The sequence below is a fragment of the Zootoca vivipara genome, chromosome 4 (assembly GCF_965207765.1).
Source record: "Zootoca vivipara chromosome 4, rZooViv2.hap1.1, whole genome shotgun sequence".
In the NCBI taxonomy this organism is placed as follows: Eukaryota; Metazoa; Chordata; class Lepidosauria; order Squamata; family Lacertidae; genus Zootoca; species Zootoca vivipara.
The window spans coordinates 102,710,894-102,730,715 of record NC_142587.1 but is presented as its reverse complement, the minus strand read 5'-3'; the positions used below and the strand labels follow the sequence as shown (position 1 = coordinate 102,730,715).

The following is a 19,822-nucleotide window of genomic DNA, read 5'->3' as shown; positions in this document are numbered from 1 at the left end:
CCAAAGAGTGGTAGGGGATGTTTTATCCCATGTCGATGGCCTTTCAGCTGATTCCCTGGTGGCCCGCTGGAATGCGGAGTTAACCAGCGCTATTGACTGTCTGGCTCCGAAGCGCCCTCTCAGATTGCATGGAGCCCGGACAGCCCCGTGGTTTTCCCCGGCGCTGAGGGCAATGAAACAGTCGTTGAGACGGCTAGAGCGCCAGTGGCGGAAAACTCATTTTGAATCAGACCGGACACGGGCTAGAGCTCAACTTCGAGCCTACCAAGTGGCAATGGCGACGGCGAAGAGGACCTTCTTCACCATCTCCATCGCATCTGCAGAAAACAGCAGCAGGAGACTCTTCCAGGTGGTTCGCAATTTAGCGGAACCACCTGCTCCATCCGGGCCCAGTACGGGCCACATGATCTCCTGCAATGATTTTGCAAAGTTTTTTGCAGATAAAGTCGCTCAGATTCAGGAAGAGGTAGACTCCACCGTGGGAGCAGGGCCGGGGCGGAGGAGTGCTAGAGTCCTGTCTAGTCAAGTTTTGTGGGATCAATTTCAATCTGTTACCTCCGAGGATGTGGACAGGCTGCTTAGACGAATGAAACCAACCACCTGTCTCCTTGATCCTTGCCCATCCTGGCTTATAAAAGCTAGCCAGGAAGGGCTGGGCGATGGGCTTCGCGGGTTGGTAAATGCTTCTCTCCATGAGGGAGCCTTCCCAGACCCGCTGAAAGAGGCGGTTATTAAACCGCTTCTCAAAAAACCATCTTTAGATCCGGCCAATATGGCCAACTATCGCCCAGTCTCAAATCTTCCATTCTTGGGCAAGGTGATTGAGCGAGTGGTTGCGGAACAACTCCAGGCACGCCTGGAAGAAGCGGACCATTTGGATCCCTTCCAGTCAGGATTCAGGCCTCATCATGGGACTGAAACTGCCTTGGTCGCACTGGTCAATGATCTCCGGCGGGCTAGGGACAAAGGTAAGAGCTGTTTCCTTGTTCTGCTGGATCTCTCAGCGGCTTTTGACACCATCGACCATAACATCCTTCTGGACCGTCTAGAGGGCTTGGGAGCTGGGGGCACTGTCATGCAGTGGTTCCGCTCCTTCCTCCTGGGCCGTGTTCAGAAAGTGGTGGTGGGGGATGAGTGTTCAGACCCCTGGGCTCTCACTTGTGGGGTGCCTCAGGGTTCTGTCCTCTCCCCCATGCTTTTTAACATCTATATGCAGCCGCTGGGAGAGATCATCAGGGGGTTTGGGCTGGGTGTCCATCAGTATGCTGATGATACCCAGCTCTACCTCTCTTTTAAATCAGAACCAGTGAAGGCGGTGAAGGTCCTGTGTGAGTGCTTGGAGGCGGTTGGAGGATGGATGGCGGCTAACAGATTGAGATTGAATCCTGACAAGACAGAAGTACTGTTTGTGGGGGACAGGAGGCGGGCGGGTGTGGAGGACTCCCTGGTCCTGAATGGGGTAACTGTGCCCCTGAAAGACCAGGTGCGCAGCCTGGGAGTCATTTTAGACTCACAGCTGTCCATGGAGGCACAGGTCAACTCCGTGTCCAGGGCAGCTGTTTATCAACTCCATCTGGTACGCAGGCTGAGTCCCTACCTGCCCACTGACTGTCTCTCCAGAGTGGTGCATGCTCTAGTTATCTCTCGCTTGGACTACTGCAATGCGCTCTACGTGGGGCTACCTTTGAAGGTGACCCGGAAACTACAACTAATCCAGAATGCGGCAGCTAGACTGGTGACTGGGAGCGGCCGCCGAGACCACATAACACCGGTCCTAAAAGACCTACATTGGCTCCCAGTACGTTTCCGAGCACAATTCAAAGTGTTGGTGTTGACCTTTAAAGCCCTAAACGGCCTCGGTCCGGTATACCTGAAGGAGCGTATCCACCCCCATCGTTCTGCCCGGACACTGAGGTCCAGCTCCGAGGGCCTTCTGGCGGTTCCCTCATTACGAGAAGCCAAATTACAGGGAACCAGGCAGAGGGCCTTCTCGGTAGTGGCACCCACCCTGTGGAATGCCCTCCCACTAGAGGTCAAAGAGAACAATTACCAGACCTTTAGAAGGCATCTCAAGGCAGCCCTGTTTAGGGAAGCTTTTAATGTTTGATGGATTTCTGTATTTTAGAATTTCTGTTTTTTTGGAAGCCGCCCAGAGTGGCTGGGGGAACCCGGCCAGATGGGCGGGGTATAAATAATAAATTATTATTATTATTATTATTATTATTATTTTATTTTTTCCGAGAATATCTACGGTAGGTTTGATCAGTGGATTAATAATGTGAGTCCATACTTAACTTTCGAAGGGGCTTGTATTTCTCAGGAGACAGATGAGGTGATCAGGCACTCCCATTTCTTTAAGAACTTGCCATAGTTTGTTGTGGTCGACACAGTCAAAGGCTTTTGCATAGTCAATGAAGCAGAAGTAGACGTTTTTCTGGAACTCTCTAGCTTTCTCCATAATCCAGCGCATGAATCAAATCCCTTATGAATACACAGTGGAAGTGAGGAACAGGTTTAAGGATTTAGATTTGGTGGACAGAGTGCCTGAAGAACTATGGATGGAGGCTCGTAACATTATACAGGAGGCAGTAACGAAAACCATCCCAAGGAAAAGGAAATGCAAGAAAGCAAAATGGCTGTCCAACGAGGCCTTACAAATAGCAGAGGAGAGGAGGCAAACAAAATGCAAGGGAGATAGGGAAAGATACAGGAAACTGAATGCAGATTTCCAAAAAACAGCAAGGAGAGACAAGAGGGTCTTCTTAAATGAGCAATGCAAATAGCGGAAAACAATAGAATGGGGAAAACCAGAGATCTGTTCAAGAAAATTGGAAATATGAAAGGAACATTTCATACAAAGATTACCATAATAAAGGACAAAAGTGGTAAGGACCTAGCAGAAGCAGAAGACATCAAGAAGAGGTGGCAAGAATACACAGAGGAATTATACCAGAAAGATATGGAGGTCTCGTATACCCCAGGTAGTGTGGTTGCTGACCTTGAGCCAGACATCTTGGAGAGTGAAGTCAAATGGGCCTTAGAAAGCACTGCTAATAACAAGGCCAGTGGAAGTGATGATATTCCAGCTGAACTATTTAAAATTTTAAAAGATGATGCTGTTAAGGTGCTACACCCAATATGCCAGCAAGTTTGGAAAACTCAGCAATGGCCAGAGGATTGGAGAAGATCAGTCTACATCCCAATTCCAAAGAAGGGCAGTGCCAAAGAATGCTCCAACTACCGCACAATTGCGCTCATTTCACACGCTAGCAAGGTTATGCTTAAAATTCTACAAGGCAGGCTTAGGCAGTATGTGGACCGAGAACTCCCAGAAGTGCAAGCTGGATTTCGAAAGGGCAGAGGAACCAGAGACCAAATAGCAAACATGCGCTGGATTATGGAGAAAGCTAGAGAGTTCCAGAAAACTCTCCAGCCGCCAGCAAACGATTTCCATTCTCATTCTGGGGCAAAATTCTCAACTCGAGGTAACTCTTCCAGGTTAGCAGAGTTTGTAACCTGAAATGTTTGTAACCTGAGGCCTGAAAGGAATATGGATTGTGTTCCCCCAACTTCTTCGTTTTCCCTGGCAAACAAAATTTAAGATACTTAAATCGTGGTGCCCAGAATTGAACATAGTATTCTAGGTGGGGCCTGACCAAGGCAGAATAAAGTGGTCTGATTCTGCCTTCTGCCACACTGGTCTCTGCTCCCGTTTGGTGTTAATAATAATAATAATAATAATAATATATTATTTATACCCTGTCATCTCACTGGGTTCCCCCAGCCACTCGGGGCGGCTTCCAACAAAATATTAATACACAATAGTCCATCAAATATCAAAAGCTTCCCTAAACAGGGCTGCCTTCAGATGTCTTCTAGAAGTCTGATAGTTGTTTTTTTCTTTGACATCTGGTGGGAGGGCATTCCACAGGGCGGGCACCACCACCAAGAAGGCCCTCTGCCTGGTTCCCTGTAACCTCACTTCTTGCAGCGAGGGAATTGCCACAAGGCCCTTGGTGCTGGACCTCAGTGTCCAGGCAGAACGATGGGGGTGGAGATGCTCCTTCAGGTATACTGGACCAATGCTGTTTAGGGCTTTAAAGGTCAGCACCAACACTTTGAATTGTTCTCAGAAATGTCCTGGGAGCCAATGTAGGTCTTTCAAGACTGGTGTTATATGATCTCGGCGGCTGCTCCCAGTCACCAGTCTAGCTGCCGCATTCTGGATTAGTTGTAGTTTCCAGGTCACCTTCAAAGGTAGCCCCACATAGAGCACATTGCAGTAGTTCAAGCGGAAAATAACTAGAGCATGCACCACTCTGACGAGACAGTCCATCTTGGCTGATAAAAGCGAGCCGGGAAGGGCCGTCTTGTGAGTCATTGACCTGGCATTGTACTGCAGCACCTTCAGGTCATGTGGGTCTCCCTTGCTGATTCCAGTATCCATCCGGTCAAGACCAGACCCGGAGGCAGGGATAGTCCTCAAACAATGACTAAACCTGCCTCCTCGGGAATTACATGGTCTGGTCTTAGTGTAACTCCTCCTCCTACTCGTGATCAGATGTCCCAGTGCATCCCTCCCTGTGGAACCTGCCCCAGCCATTCTGTTGGATGGGACCCACTCCCAGGCAGCCCTGACCCCTCCCCTTAAAAACAAAATAAAAACTATACAAATAAACCCAATAAAACAACAGAAACCAAAAACAATAAAAGTTACAAACATACCAATATTAAACAAATTCCCAACCCCAACTAAATAGCCATCCTGCCCCCTACGCCAAAAAGAATTTTAAAAGATAAAAGAGCAATTTTAAATACATTTTAAGAAAGAAGTCTTTGCACTGTTCTGGGTTCTCCTGGGCAGCAACAGCAGCAGCGACAGATGTCCTCAAGAGGCCTGTCAGGTCCCATCCTGGACCAGATGGAGAGAGGCAGGGACGGGATCTGCAGGCACTCACAGCAGGGGTTGCCTGCAAATGGGGTGAGCAGTTCCTTCATCCAAGTCATTTATAAAGACGTTGAACAACAACGGGCCCAGGACAGAACTCTGCAGCATCCCTCTTGTCACTTTCCCCCAGGATGCGGAGGAACCATGAAGGAGTCCTCTTTGGGTTCGGTCAGTCAAGTCCACCTGACAGTTATCTCATTCAGCCCACATTTTACCAGCTTCCTCACATAAAACTTTGTCAAAAGCCTTCCTGAAATCAAGATGCACTATTTCCACAGCAGTCCCCTGATCAACGAAGTTTTAAACTCCATCCAAAAAAGGGGAGGAGAGATTTCTCTAGCTTCACTTGTTTTTCACAAAGTCATGCTTTCATCCTGTATGTTTATGTTTTGAAATCTTCAGACTAAGGGCACATAAATTTTAAAAATGATAATAAATAAGGATATTGATAAGCTGGAACATGTGCAATGGAAGGAGATTTAGGTATTTAATTTGTATACCACCTGACCCAGTGGTGCCGACTTGAAAAAAATATTGGTGGGGGGCCAGGTAAAACCCACCTTGCACCATCAATCGCATGATGCATGCACCCTATTGGAATGGCAATGCCTATCAATTGGGGGGGGGTTGAACCCTCTAATATTTTATTGGGGCAGCAAAGACCCCTCGGCCCCTAAGAGTTCTATTCCCTACACCCACAGGTCTCAGGATGGTTACAACATGAAAAGGCAATATAAAAACACAAAATACACATCTGTAACCCCTTCCCCACCACATTTTTATTTTTTATTTTTTAAATAATTTTTATTAAATTTTACAATAATTCGTATACATAAATCTATCCACAATTATCCCATCATAATTCTCTTAGCAACACAAAAAAGAAAAAAGATATTAAAAATAAAAATAAAGACAAACATTATAATAAAAAAGAAAAATACAGTAATTCATCACATTTTAAAAGAGGACTTCCTCGAGTCCCTCTTCTAGCGGCTCACTGCAAATCATTTTTGGCAAATTCTAAATCTTAATTTCCTTAACCTAATTACGTCTTCTATTTCTTAATCTATATCTCATTATATCATTCCACACCTAATTCAAAATAAATTTCACTTATTTTTCAAACCTGCAACTTCACAATTACTTATAATTCTCTTCCTACTTCAATTCTACAATGCTTTTTAAAACAAATTCTAAACTTCTTCCATTCCTCTTCCACCGTCTCTTCTCCCTGGTCACGTAGTCTCCCGGTCAGCTCGGCAAGCTCCATATAGTCCAACATCTTCATTTGCCATTCTTCAACCGTTGGTATCTTCTGTGTTTTCCAGTTCTTTGCTATCAATATTCTAGCTGCAGCTGTGGCATACAAAAATAGATTGACATATTTCTTAGGAATTTCTTTACCTATTATGCCCTGTAGAAAGGATTCTGGTTTCTTAATAAAAGTGTTCTTCAACCCTTTTTTCAACTCATTATAAATCTTTTCCCAGAATTCCTTAACTAATGGGCAGGTCCACCACATATGATAAAATGTCCCTTCCTCCTTCTTACATTTCCAGCATTTGTTGTCTTGGTTATCCCCACCACATTTTTAAAAGGGCATCAGATTTCAATGCGCCAAAGACCTGGTTAAAAAGATCCGTATTTGCGTGACGTCTAAACCTATACTAAAGGGTTTTTCCGAACTACGTATGAATTCTCTGATGCCTAGTGAGATGGGAGCTCTGACTGAAGCTCTTTCCACATTCCACACACTGATAGGGTTTTTCCCCTGTATGAATTCTTTGATGGGAAGTGAGAAGGGAGCTCGTATTGAAGCTCTTTCCACAGTCCGCACACTGATAGGGTTTCTCGCCAGTATGAATTCTTTCATGGGATGTGAGATGGCCACTCTGACTAAATCTCCTTCCACATCCCCTGCACTGATATGGTTTCTCCCCTGTATGAATTCTCTGATGGGAAGTGAGAGAGGAGCTGTTACTGAAGCTCTTTCCACATTCCACACACTGATAGGGTTTCTCCCCTGTGTGAATTCTTTGATGGGAAGTGAGATGGGAGCTCGTACTAAAGCTCTTCCCACATTCCATGCACTGATAGGGTTTCTCCCCTGTATGAATTCTATTATGCTTAGTGAGATGGGAGCTTGTACTGAAGCTCTTTCCACATTCCACACACTGATAAGGTTTCTCTCCTGTATGAATTCTCTGATGCTTAGTAAGATCGGAGCTCGTATTGAAGTTCTTTCCACATTCCACACATTGATACGGTTTCTCTCCTGTATGAATTCTTTGATGGGAAGTGAGATGGGAGCTGTGACTGAAGCTCTTTCCACATTCCACACACTGATATGGTTTCTCTCCTGTATGAATTCTTTGATGGGAAGTGAGATCAGAACTCTGACTGAAGCTCTTTCCACATTCCACACACTGATATGGTTTCTCCCCTGTATGAATTCTTTTATGGGACGTGAGAGAGGAGCTCGTACTGAAGCTCTTTCCACATTCCACACAATGATAGGGTTTCTCCCCTGTATGAATTCTTTGATGGAAAATGAGAGAGTTGCTCTGACTGAAGCTCTTTCCACATTCCATGCACTGATAGGGTTTCTTTCCAATGAGCATTCTTTGTTGGGAAATGGAATGGGAGCTCTGACTGCAGCTCTCTCCACATTCCCCGCTCTCATAAGGTTTGTCTCCTGTATGAATTCCTTGATGGGAAGTGAGATGGGAGCTCTGGCTGAAGCTCTTTCCACATTCAAAGCACTGAAAGGGTTTCACCCCTGTATGAATTCTCTGATGCTTAGTGAGAATGTCGCTGTGACTGAATCTCTTTCCACATTCCACACACTGATAGGGTTTCTCCCCTGTATGAATTCTTTTATGCTTAGTGAGATTGGAGCTCGTACTGAAGCTCTTTCCACATTCCACACACTGATATGGTTTCTCCCCTGTATGAATTCTCTGGTGCTCAGTGAGATGGGAGCTCTGACTGAAGTTCTTTCCACATTCAACACACTGATAGGGTTTCTCCCCTGTATGAATTCTCTGATGGGAATTGAGATCGCAGCTCTTCCTGAAGCTCTTTCCACATTCCACACACTGATAGGGTTTCTTTCCAATGAGAATTCTTTGTTGGGAAGTGGAATGTGAGCTCTGACTGCAGCTCTCTCCACACTCCAAATTTTTACGTGGCTTCTCCTCTCTGGGGATTTTGCCATGGTCACCCTTGTTCTCGATTTCCATTTCATCAAAATCTGCAACGGAGACAAAGAGGGATTTGAGCCTCAGGGACAAATGCAGAAGAACTGAAGGGAGTTGGGTGTGTGTTCATTACCTTTTTTGTTTGTCATTAACCAACATATTTATTATTACATTCTTATGGGTTGTTGAATGTTGCTTAGTTTGATATACGGTAGTGGTCTAAATTGTGCAAGGCTTTTGGGGAAAAAGTATATTTCAGAGGTTTGATGGCTCATAGCACCACTTCTTTTGGAGTAATATCGTATTATTATGTATCAATGGAAAGATAATTTAATCAAGAATGTAATTACCTGTATTCTATCAAAAGCTGTAGCCAAATAACTAGAAAAAGGAAGCACAACTTGCTTAGGTTGACTTTTGTCAGATTGTTATGTGATTGCTATCAAGTTGGTTGGTTGGTTTTTTTGTCTTCTTTTGTTTCATGAGTTTGAAAAACATAAAAAAATGACAGAAAAAGATGTGAGGAGAAGAATCAAAGAAGATTTACACCCTACTTGCATTACACCTACCGTGAAACACCCAGATAGTGTGATGATCTGGGGTTGTATGACAGCAAAAGGTGTGGGTAGCAAAGTTGGCACCTGGGTTTATTGCAGGCTCTGGTACCAGTGTCCATGTTAAGTCTGGTGGTGGCATTATTGTGGGTGAGGAGTTGTTTAAGATTGGGTGGCTGTCTGTAGGCAATGAAAGGTCTTTATGCTGCCACATACACCCGGACAACACCATCACTGGCCCCAACAACATCCAACATACCATTTCAGGACTATTTAATTGCTCATCTTCTAACATTGTGTATGCCATCAAATGCCGGCAATGCCCTTCAGCTCTCTATATTGGACAAACAGGCCAAACCCTACGCCAAAGGATAAATGGACATCAATCTGACATCAGGAATCACAAGACAGAGAAACCAGGAGGAGAACACTTTGATCTCCCAGGACATTCTATACAAGATCTCAAAGCAGCTGTTTTATTACAGAAAAATTTCAGGAACAGACTGGAAAGAGAAGTTGCTGAATTGCAACTCATTACCAAGCTTAAAACCATGGAGAGACCTGGTCTGAATAAGGACACTGGATTCTTATCTCATTATACATGATCAAGCTTTCTTTAGCGCCTCAGCTTTGTCCTGCAAGACCAATTGCAGTCATTAACAGTCATCAACAGGTTTACCACTCCTATCAGCCAATCACCCATTCCCACCCCCCTTCTGAGTAATACCCCTTCCCACCCTCTGACTATACATAGGGTCTGGTAACTTCTGTTTCAGTGTATCTGAAGAAATGTGCATGCACACGAAAGCTCATACCTATGACAAACTTAGTTGGTCTCTAAGGTGCTACTGGAAGGAATTTTTTATTTTGTTTTGACTGCGTCAGACCAACATGGCTACCTACCTGTAACGAGAAATAAACTCTTTCTCTAGACTCAACCCTCGGTGTCGTTTTAGACTTTTTTTCTCCCTGCCCGGGCGCAAAGCAAAGAACCCAGCTGAAGCCAATAAGGCAACAATAATATAACTCAAGAGTCGTTAGATATGCAAGCAGAAACGGTGCTGCTTTTTATTTTTATTTTTCGCTCCTCCTCCTGGTCTATTTGTGTGGCAACCCTCCGTTTAATGCTCTTCCCACTAAGAAAGGAGCAGAGTCTCCATTTAAATGCCACCCACACGCCCTACAAAATCTGCAAATGCCGACGCCACCCTGCCTTCTTTTCCCACACATCTGTCACTCCGCACATGGCTGCAGCTCCGTTGAGAACCGGAGATGTCGCGAGCAGCCTCACTTGCTCAGGACTGCCTGTGACCTCACCATCTGTCTCAACCAATAGCAGGTGGGGCCGTTGCATTTGAATGGAGAGATTAGGAGGCGCCACAGGAGGACGGGCTGTTGGTCGATCTCCTGAGGACAGGCGAGTCCCTGGACAGGGATCCTTCCTCCCCACCCTCCGCTCAGCTGTCTATTCCGCTATTCCATCACTGCAGCATCAAGGACCCCCTTCTCTGCTTCTGGGTGTTGCTGCCGCAGCCGGCACTAAGCAAGAGAAGGCCGTGCCAAGCAGGCAAAAGATGTCACTGTCGCTCCCTGGCTCCAACACATCTGCTTCTGCTGGGCTGAGCGAGGGAAGGCCGTGCCGACAAAACAGAAGTGCACCCCCGAATGGAGTACGTTCGCTTTCCAAAAAAATTACGCAAACCAGAACACTCATTCCAGTTTTGAAGTGTACGTAACCCCAAAAGATCGTTAACTAGGCTGTTCGGAACCCCAGGTACCACTGTAAAGCTCAATTAATAGAGGCAATAATTGCATCTTGGTATCACATTATTACAGCTGCAGAACTAAAAAGAAAAAAAATGGTTCACTCCATGAGAAGGCGTTGTAAGGCCGTAATTAAAGCTAAAGGTTACCAAACTAAGTATTAATTGACATGGTGAGAATTTCTGTATATCTCCTTTTTTCTATGTGTTTCACATTTTTTCTTCATGACCTCTGTTCTAATAAATACTCCTTCATTAAAGTTATTGCATTACATTCTTCATTAAATTTTCATTCCATTGCTATATAATTTCTTGATATTATTCCCCCCAACAAATGGTGCTATGAGCCATCATACCTCAGAAATACACTTTCCTGAAAAGGTTTCCACAATTTTGGCCACTACTGTATGTTGTTCATTTTAAAGTTAATGTACTTATCATACGGGATCAGATTTTTATTATTAATGTTTCATGTTTATATATGGGCAGGGAATGAATAAAAATTATTACGATTACTATTCTTATCACTGCTACCACTACCTAAGATTCAATAAGCCTGGCTCTTCTCTGGGATGGATGTTGTTTGGCCCAGTCATGGCCTCCCCTCCATCTCCAAGGTCAGGCATCTATTTGGTCAACCCAAGATTGACAGCAGCAAAAACAAAAACAGAAAACCTGACAGAAGCTACTTCTCTTTCCTAACAACTCTGAGGCTGACATTTAAGATGCCTGGGCAGTTCAGAACAGCCCAACCGTGGTATGAAGAGGAAGTACTGGAGGAAGATGGTTCACAGAAAAGACTGTAATTTACTTTTTATTGTGGGGGTGTTAGGTTCCCAGGTGTTATAGGGGGCGCTGTTGAGCTCTGTGAAAATATATGAGGTTTGTCACATAGAGGTATTTTTTTGAATTTCCAGGCAGATAAGACAATCCCACAGGGAGCCTTACCAAGAGAGGCCACGATCCCACAATTCTCCTCCATGACGTCCTTATGCAGAGCTCTCTGGTCAGGATCCAGCAACGCCCACTCCTCGTCCGTGAAACAAACAGCGACATCTTCAAAGCACACTGGACCCTGAAAGAAAAAGGGAAATGTCCTCCTCTGAGACAGCAGAAATATGATCTGCTACACAATGCTCTGTTCTTTCCTTCCTCTTAATTGCTGTCTTGTTTCAATAGGATTGCTTTGCTGCACATTTTTATTATGAATGCCTATTTTGATGTTTTTTTAAAAAATAATTTTTTATTGATTTCTTAAAATAACACAGAGAAAAAAGAAAGGAAAACAAAAGAAAAAGAAAACAGAGACATATCATACATATCCATCCACCTTCCCTCCCCCCCAAAGGTCCCCTTCTGCCACAAGAGAGTCCCCTGGACGGTGAGAGTCGAAGGCGGTCCATTTTATAGATGGGTTTGTCCTCGCCTCCCCCCCTTGCCCCTAAAGCCTCCCCCTGCCACCAAGAGGCCCCAGTATAACAAGGCGGGATAGGGGTTGGCAACCCCCCATCTATTTATTTATAATCCCATTGAATAAAATTTTAAAAAAATGAAAAAAGAACAAACAAAAATAAAAAAACAAAGAAAAAGAAAAACCTAGAAAAAGAATAAAAATTAAAATATCCATTTCCAAATTCTTAATTCATCAAACCTAATTCTGGTGGCTTCCTCAGATCCCTTCTTCCCAGTTTTCATGATTTCCTAGTAACAATTATAACGGATTTCTTACTCATAAATTCCATTCTTATTCTAAAGAAAATAACCCAACATTCCTCCTTCTTCATACCCCCTCCCCACAGGCCCCCTCCTGCCACTAGGTAGACCTATGAGAGGTGACAATCCAAAGGAGTTCTTTTTTACAGTTGAGTTTCCCTCCGCTCCGCTCACTCTCCCCTCCCCCAGAGCCCCCCCCCTGCCACCAGCGGCTCCAGGCTAATAGGGAGAGAAATAGGCAGATACCCACCCAACTGCCTATCTAAACATACTGTTTCAATTTACACTAATCAAAAAAAAATTCCCCCAGCCCTTTCCTACCTCCCCCCCAAGAAATATCAGATAATTATTCACATTTCTAACCTCTTCACCCCGGATTCTTTCCCCTAATCGGATCAGCATTTCCATTATCAAGCCAAGATTTCGCAACCATTTTTCGACTATCCTAAAAATAATTTTACCAATTTTTTCAACCCACGCCATATCTATCCCATTTTACAATCCCAGTCTTTGTCTTCCCCTCCCTCTGCTTTCCCAACATCCCAATACCCTCTCCTTGCTCAGTTGCATTTTCCCAAGCCTCCCCATTCCCTTCAAAAGTCATTGCCCATAATTGGTGATGCTGTCCCACTGTCATTAATTTCTCCATTATTTTTTTAGAGTTCTTATCTTCATATTGGACCTTTTCTTCTTCCTTTACCTTAATTTGTCGTGCATCGTTCACTATGATTAATTTCTCAATTATTTTTTTTAGAATTCTTCTCTTCATGTTGGACCTTTTCTTCTTCCTTTATCTTGATTTGTTGTGCATCCACCAAGTCTTGGTTTCTAAGATCCCTTTCATTTGCCAAAATATCATTTAAGTCCTGTCCATGTTCCACAAAGCTGGTTAACAGAGAGCTAAATTGTTGCTGTCCCTTTAAGAGATCTTGCAGTATTTCCAAATAACCCAACACAGTCTGTTGGAAGGCAGATGCTCCGGATGTTGACATTTTTTCACAGTCACAAGCAGAATGGAGATTAGAAGACAAAGACAATGGAATTTCCGTCTTCGCAAACAGTAGCATCCATCTTGGCAATCCCTTTTCATAGTCCAAACAATTCAATTTTTCAGATTTCCCACTAATATCACTCTCCAATTTTTCACCACATTTATTTTTGACAGCTGTCAAACTTCTTTCACGTTATTTCTTTGCTGGGCCTCGTGGGGTGCCGGCCCCAGGGCTGATAAGAGGTTTCCCCCAGAAATTTATTTAGGGTTTCCAGACACAGTCAGTTACTTATCGGCTTTGGAGCATTTTACCACTTCTTAGCTCCACCGTAGGAAGAGATCGACTCCCGTTTTTTTGAACCTCTTCCTATGTTTCCGATTCTAAATCTTAATCCCAATTGGAGATTTCACTTACTTAGTCTGAATTTTTCTTTTGGTAAGGAAAATCCGCCGCTTGCTGGTTGAAGACTCGGGGCTTCGCTTCTAGGAGGTGACGATGTTGCCCAAAATGGCTCCCGCGACTCCACTCCGCTGGCTCTCGGTCGCTCTACTGAACTGATAGGGTTTCTCCCCTGTATGAATTCTTTGATGGTTAGTGAGATGGGAGCTCGTACTGAAGCTCTTTTCACATTCCATACACTGATAGGGTTTCTCCCCTGTATGAATTCTTTGATGGGAAGTTAGGGAGGAGCTCGTACTGAAGCTCTTTCCACATTCCATGCACTGATAGGGTTTCTCCCCTGTATGAATTATTTGATGCTTAGTGAGATTGGAGCTCTTACTGAAGCTCTTTCCACATTCCACACACTGATAGGGTTTCTCCCCTCTATGAATTATTTTATGCCTAGTGAGATGGGAGCTCGTACTGAAGCTCTTTCCACATTCCACACACTGATAGGGTTTCTCCCCTGTATGAATTCTTTGATGTTTAGTGAGATGGGAGCTCATACTGAAGCTCTTTCCACATTCCAGACACTGATAGGGTTTCTCCCGTATGAATTCTTTGATGGTTAGTGAGATGGGAGCTCGTACTGAATCTCTTTTCACATTCCATACACTGATAGGGTTTCTCCCCTGTATGAATTCTTTGATGGTTAGTGAGATGGGAGCTCGTACTGAAGCTCTTTCCACATTCCATGCACTGATAGGGTTTCTCCCCTGTATGAATTCTTTGATGCTTAGTGAGATTGGAGCTCTTACTGAAGCTCTTTCCACATTCCACACACTGATAGGGTTTCTCCCCTGTATGAATTCTCTGATGCTTATTGAGATCGGACCTCGTACTGAAGCTATTTCCACATTCCAAGCACTGATATGGTTTCTCCCCTCTGTGACCTCTTTGATGGGAAGTTAGGGAGGAGCTCGTACTGAAGCTCTTTCCACATTCCACACACTGATAGGGTTTCTCCCGTATGAATTCTTTGATGGGAAGTGAGAGAGTTGCTCTGACTGAAGCTCTTTCCACATTCCACACACTGATAGGGTTTCTCCCCAGTATGAATTATTTGATGCTTAGTGAGATTGGTGCTCGTACTGAAGCTCTTTCCACATTCCACACACTTATAGTGTTTCTTTCCAATGAGATTTCTTTTTGGGGATGTTGAATGGGAGTTCTGACTGCAGCTCTCTCCACACTCCAATTTTTTGTGTGGCTTCTCCTCTCTGGGGATTCTGTCATATTCACCCTTGTTCTCAATTTCCAATTCATCAGAATCTGCAATGGAGACAAAAAGGGATTAGAGTCTCAGGGACAAATGCAGAAGAACTGAAGGAAGTTGGGTGTGTGTCAATTACCTTTGTGATTTGTCATTAACCAACATATTTATTATTAGATTCTGATGGGTTGTTGTTGAATGTTGCTTAGTTTGTGCAAGGGGGTGGGCTTACAGGGAACAGCCACCCCTCATCAAATCCAGCTCTTCAAACGGCGGAGGGACAGGAGACAGGAAGGAGGAAGTGAGCGGAGTGGGCCAGGGCTCAGGTAGCATCCAAGAGTACCACCTGCAGCCTGTGATACCAGCGAGGAAGGAGGGGCCAGCGGAGAGGTCTAGCGGGGAAGCAACAGAGCGGCGTCCTTTCGAATTCACCCCGGAACGGAGGCGATCAGTGGCTCACAAATGCAGGGGGTGGAGATTTGGGGTCCCCAAACTACTCTGCTGGGGGAGGAGCCGAAAAGCGCCATTGGGAGAATCTGATAGCACTGAGTAGCCATGTTTTCATGAAGCTCTTGCACTGTAAATAACTTTCACAATAAAAGTATTAAAGACAAGATGGTTTGGAGTGTCATTGCTCGAGGGTAGCCAGCAACCTCCCTGACAGCTTGATATACAGTAGTGGCCAAAATTGTGGAAGCCTTTTGGAAACGAGTGTATTTCAGAAGTTTTTTATCTCAAAATACCACTTCTTTTGGAGTAATACCATAAAATTATATACCAATGTAAAGGTAATTTAATCAATTATGTAAAGCAACATAGTTTGTTCAGTTATCTGTATTCTATCAAAACATATAGCCAAATAACCAGAAAAAGGAAGCACAACTTGCTTAGGTGGACTTTTGTCAGTGTGTTATGTGATTGCTATCAAGTTGGTTGGGTTTTTTTGCGTTCTTTCATTTAGTGAGTTTGTAAAAGATAATAAAATTAAAGAAATGGCACAAAGAGTTGATTGGTCACTCAGAGAGCGATGTAAAATAGTACTATTAAGTGAACAAGGCTACAGTTATGAAGAAATTAGATGAAAGATTGGGAAAAACTAAACTGAAGTTGGCATTTCTATGTTTTTGAAGAGGTATAAGGAGACTCAGCCACTACAAAATCAGACTGGTAAAGGCAGGAAAAGGTGCAGAAAGGCAAGTGATGATCGAAGAATGGAGAAACTGTCCCTACATGACCAAAGAATATCATCTGGGTGTCTACAAGATGACATGGCACAATGTAATGTGAAGTTGAGTGCAAGGACTGGTCTAAATGCTAGAATTCTAAGGAAAACCCATTGTTATCTCTCCATCAAAGCTTTAAAAGCTTGAATCCATGTTAAGTGGACAGTGGAACAATGGGACAGTGTTATTTGGAGCAATGAGACCCAAATCTCCTTGCTTGGTAGTGATGGCATGAAATACGCGAGGAGAAGAATCGGATAAGATTTACATCCTACTTGCATTACACCGACCGTGAAACACCCAGATAGTGTGAAGATTTGGGGTTGGAGCAGGACTAAGGGCTAAAATGAACCCCCCCCCCAGATCCCCAAAGGTTGAGGGAAAGGCTCTATCTCCCTTCCTCCTTTTCATTATCAGTTATTTCCACCTAAGAAATGGGAAGAAAGCAGTTGCTCATGTTCAGCGCAGGGTTTGTTGGGGTGGAGATTAATGAGCTGACGATGGTATGATTTGTCAGGAATGAATATTATTTGTTCTTATCTGTAAGTGAAGTCACATTTGAAACAATACAGAAGCAGTCAAAGGGAATGTCCTAGGAAGTGTTTTATTCAGTCTCACCCGCAATCATGTGTGCTGAACACACAGAAACACATAGAAAATGTGAAATTACTGGGAGTTACAGTCTCCAAATAACACTCAACAGATGCAAGCAGATTTATGGAATGATTTCCCCACCTCCTTTTAAAAAATTACTTCATGGTACAAAAGATAATTTCAAAGAAAGCAATGGTTACAAGAGTAAACAACAAATAGCTTGTCTTGATGGAATTGCAGACTTTCATCCTGCCATGTGTTAAAGTTTCATTTGATTACTCTAAAAGATTACGACACATTTTCCCATGAGTGCTGGGTGGATTCCTGAAAGGAATATGGATTGTGTTCCCCCAACTTCTTCGTTTTCCCTGGCAAACAAAATTTAAGATACTTAAATCGTGGTGCACAGAATTGAACATAGTATTCTAGGTGGGGCCTGACCAAGGCAGAATAAAGTGGTCTGATTCTGCCTTCTGCCACACTGGTCTCTGCTCCCGTTTGGTGTTAATAATAATAATAATAATATATTATTTATACCCTGTCATCTCATTGGGTTCCCCCAGCCACTCGGGGCGGCTTCCAACAAAATATTAAAACACAATAGTCCATCAAATATAAAAAGCTTCCCTAAACAGGGCTGCCTTCAGATGTCTTCTAGAAGTCTGATAGTTGTTTTTTTCTTTGACATCTGGTGGGAGGGCATTCCACAGGGCGGGCACCACCACCAAGAAGGCCCTCTGCCTGGTTCCCTGTAACCTCACTTCTTGCAGCGAGGGAATTGCCACAAGGCCCTTGGTGCTGGACCTCAGTGTCCAGGCAGAACAATGGGGGTGGAGATGCTGCTTCAGGTATACTGGACCAATGCTTTTTAGGGCTTTAAAGGTCAGCACCAACACTTTGAATTGTTCTCAGAAATGTCCTGGGAGCCAATGTAGGTCTTTCAAGACTGGTGTTATATGATCTCGGCGGCTGCTCCCAGTCACCAGTCTAGCTGCCGCATTCTGGATTAGTTGTAGTTTCCAGGTCACCTTCAAAGGTAGCCCCACATAGAGCACATTGCAGTAGTTCAAGCGGAAAATAACTAGAGCATGCACCACTCTGGCGAGACAGTCCATCTTGGCTGATAAAAGCGAGCCGGGAAGGGCCGTCTTGTGAGTCATTGACCTGGCATTGTACTGCAGCACCTTCAGGTCATGTGGGTCTCCCTTGCTGATTCCAGTATCCATCCGGTCAAGACCAGACCCGGAGGCAGGGATAGTCCTCAAACAATGACTAAACCTGCCTCCTCGGGAATTACATGGTCTGGTCTTAGTGTAACTCCTCCTCCTACTCGTGATCAGATGTCCCAGTGCATCCCTCCCTGTGGAATCTGCCCCAGCCATTCTGTTGGATGGGACCCACTCCCAGGCAGCCCTGACCCCTCCCCTTAAAAACAAAATACAAACTATACAAATAAACCCAATAAAACAACAGAAACCAAAAACAATAAAAGTTACAAACATACCAATATTAAACAAATTCCCAACCCCAACTAAATAGCCATCCTGCCCCCTACGCCAAAAAGAATTTTAAAAGATAAAAGAGCAATTTTAAATACATTTTAAGAAAGAAGTCTTTGCACTGTTCTGGGTTCTCCTGAGCAGCAACAGCAGCAGCGACAGATGTCCTCAAGAGGCCTGTCAGGTCCCATCCTGGACCAGATGGAGAGAGGCAGGGACGGGACCTGCAGGCACTCACAGCAGGGGTTGCCTGCAAATGGGGTGAGCAGTTCCTTCATCCAAGTCATTTATAAAGACGTTGAACAACAACGGGCCCAGGACAGAACTCTGCAGCATCCCTCTTGTCACTTTCCCCCAGGATGCGGAGGAACCATGAAGGAGTCCTCTTTGGGTTCGGTCAGTCAAGTCCACCTGACAGTTATCTCATTCAGCCCACATTTTACCAGCTTCCTCACATAAAACTTTGTCAAAAGCCTTCCTAAAATCAAGATGCACTATTTCCACAGCAGTCCCCTGATCAACGAAGTTTTAAACTCCATCCAAAAAAGGGGAGGAGAGATTTCTCTAGCTTCACTTGTTTTTCACAAAGTCATGCTTTCATCCTGTATGTTTATGTTTTGAAATCTTCAGACTAAGGGCACATAAATTTTAAAAATGATAATAAATAAGGATATTGATAAGCTGGAACATGTGCAATGGAAGGAGATTTAGGTATTTAATTTGTATACCACCTGACCCAGTGGTGCCGACTTGAAAAAAATATTGGTGGGGGGCCAGGTAAAACCCACCTTGCACCATCAATCGCATGATGCATGCACCCTATTGGAATGGCAATGCCTATCAACTGGGGGGGGGGGGTTGAACCCTCTAATATTTTATTGGGGCAGCAAAGACCCCTCGGCCCCTAAGAGTTCTATTCCCTACACCCTCAGGTCTCAGTGATGGTTACAACATGAAAAGGCAATATAAAAACACAAAATACACATCTGTAACCCCTTCCCCACCACATTTTTATTTTTTATTTTTTAAATAATTTTTATTAAATTTTACAATAATTCGTATACATAAATCTATCCACAATTATCCCATCATAATTCTCTTAGCAACACAAAAAAGAAAAAAGATATTAAAAATAAAAATAAAGACAAACATTATAATAAAAAAAGAAAAATACAGTAATTCATCACATTTTAAAAGAGGACTTCCTCGAGTCCCTCTTCTAGCGGCTCACTGCAAATCATTTTTGGCAAATTCTAAATCTTAATTTCCTTAACCTAATTACGTCTTCTATTTCTTAATCTATATCTCATTATATCATTCCACACCTAATTCAAAATAAATTTCACTTATTTTTCAAACCTGCAACTTCACAATTACTTATAATTCTCTTCCTACTTCAATTCTACAATGCTTTTTAAAACAAATTCTAAACTTCTTCCATTCCTCTTCCACCGTCTCTTCTCCCTGGTCACGTAGTCTCCTGGTCAGCTCGGCAAGCTCCATATAGTCCAACATCTTCATTTGCCATTCTTCCACCGTTGGTATCTTCTGTGTTTTCCAGTTCTTTGCTATCAATATTCTAGCTGCAGCTGTGGCATACAAAAATAGATTGACATATTTCTTAGGAATTTCTTTACCTATTATGCCCTGTAGAAAGGATTCTGGTTTCTTAATAAAAGTGT

At 43.7% G+C, this 19,822-nt stretch overlaps 3 protein-coding genes across 4 annotated transcripts in view; all 3 read right to left on the bottom strand.

The window, feature by feature from the left end:
- The window catches only part of LOC118078417 (uncharacterized), a 295,133-nt gene that overhangs the window by 64,802 nt on the left and 210,509 nt on the right, over nt 1-19,822 (bottom strand). The window lies entirely within an intron of this gene.
- Nucleotides 5,715-19,822, bottom strand: part of LOC148686099 (uncharacterized) — a 580,325-nt gene continuing 566,217 nt past the window's right edge. Inside the window, exons 10-12 of one of the 2 annotated variants that reach the window (XM_088668900.1) lie at nt 14,286-14,497; nt 9,911-9,915; nt 5,715-7,344 (exon numbers count right to left, since the gene is read on the bottom strand). In XM_088668900.1, coding sequence (XP_088525026.1) covers nt 6,634-7,344; nt 9,911-9,915; nt 14,286-14,497 — 928 coding nt within the window. In that variant the 3' untranslated portion in view covers nt 5,715-6,633. Of the gene's footprint in view, nt 8,202-9,910; nt 9,916-11,413; nt 11,541-12,878; nt 14,131-14,285; nt 14,498-19,822 lie in introns of those variants that run through there. The other variant, XM_088668899.1, reaches the window with a different exon arrangement.
- LOC148686107 (uncharacterized) lies at nt 13,653-14,117 on the bottom strand. The gene has a single exon (XM_088668967.1). It carries the CDS (start codon nt 14,115-14,117, stop codon nt 13,653-13,655), a length of 465 nt encoding a protein of 154 aa, XP_088525093.1.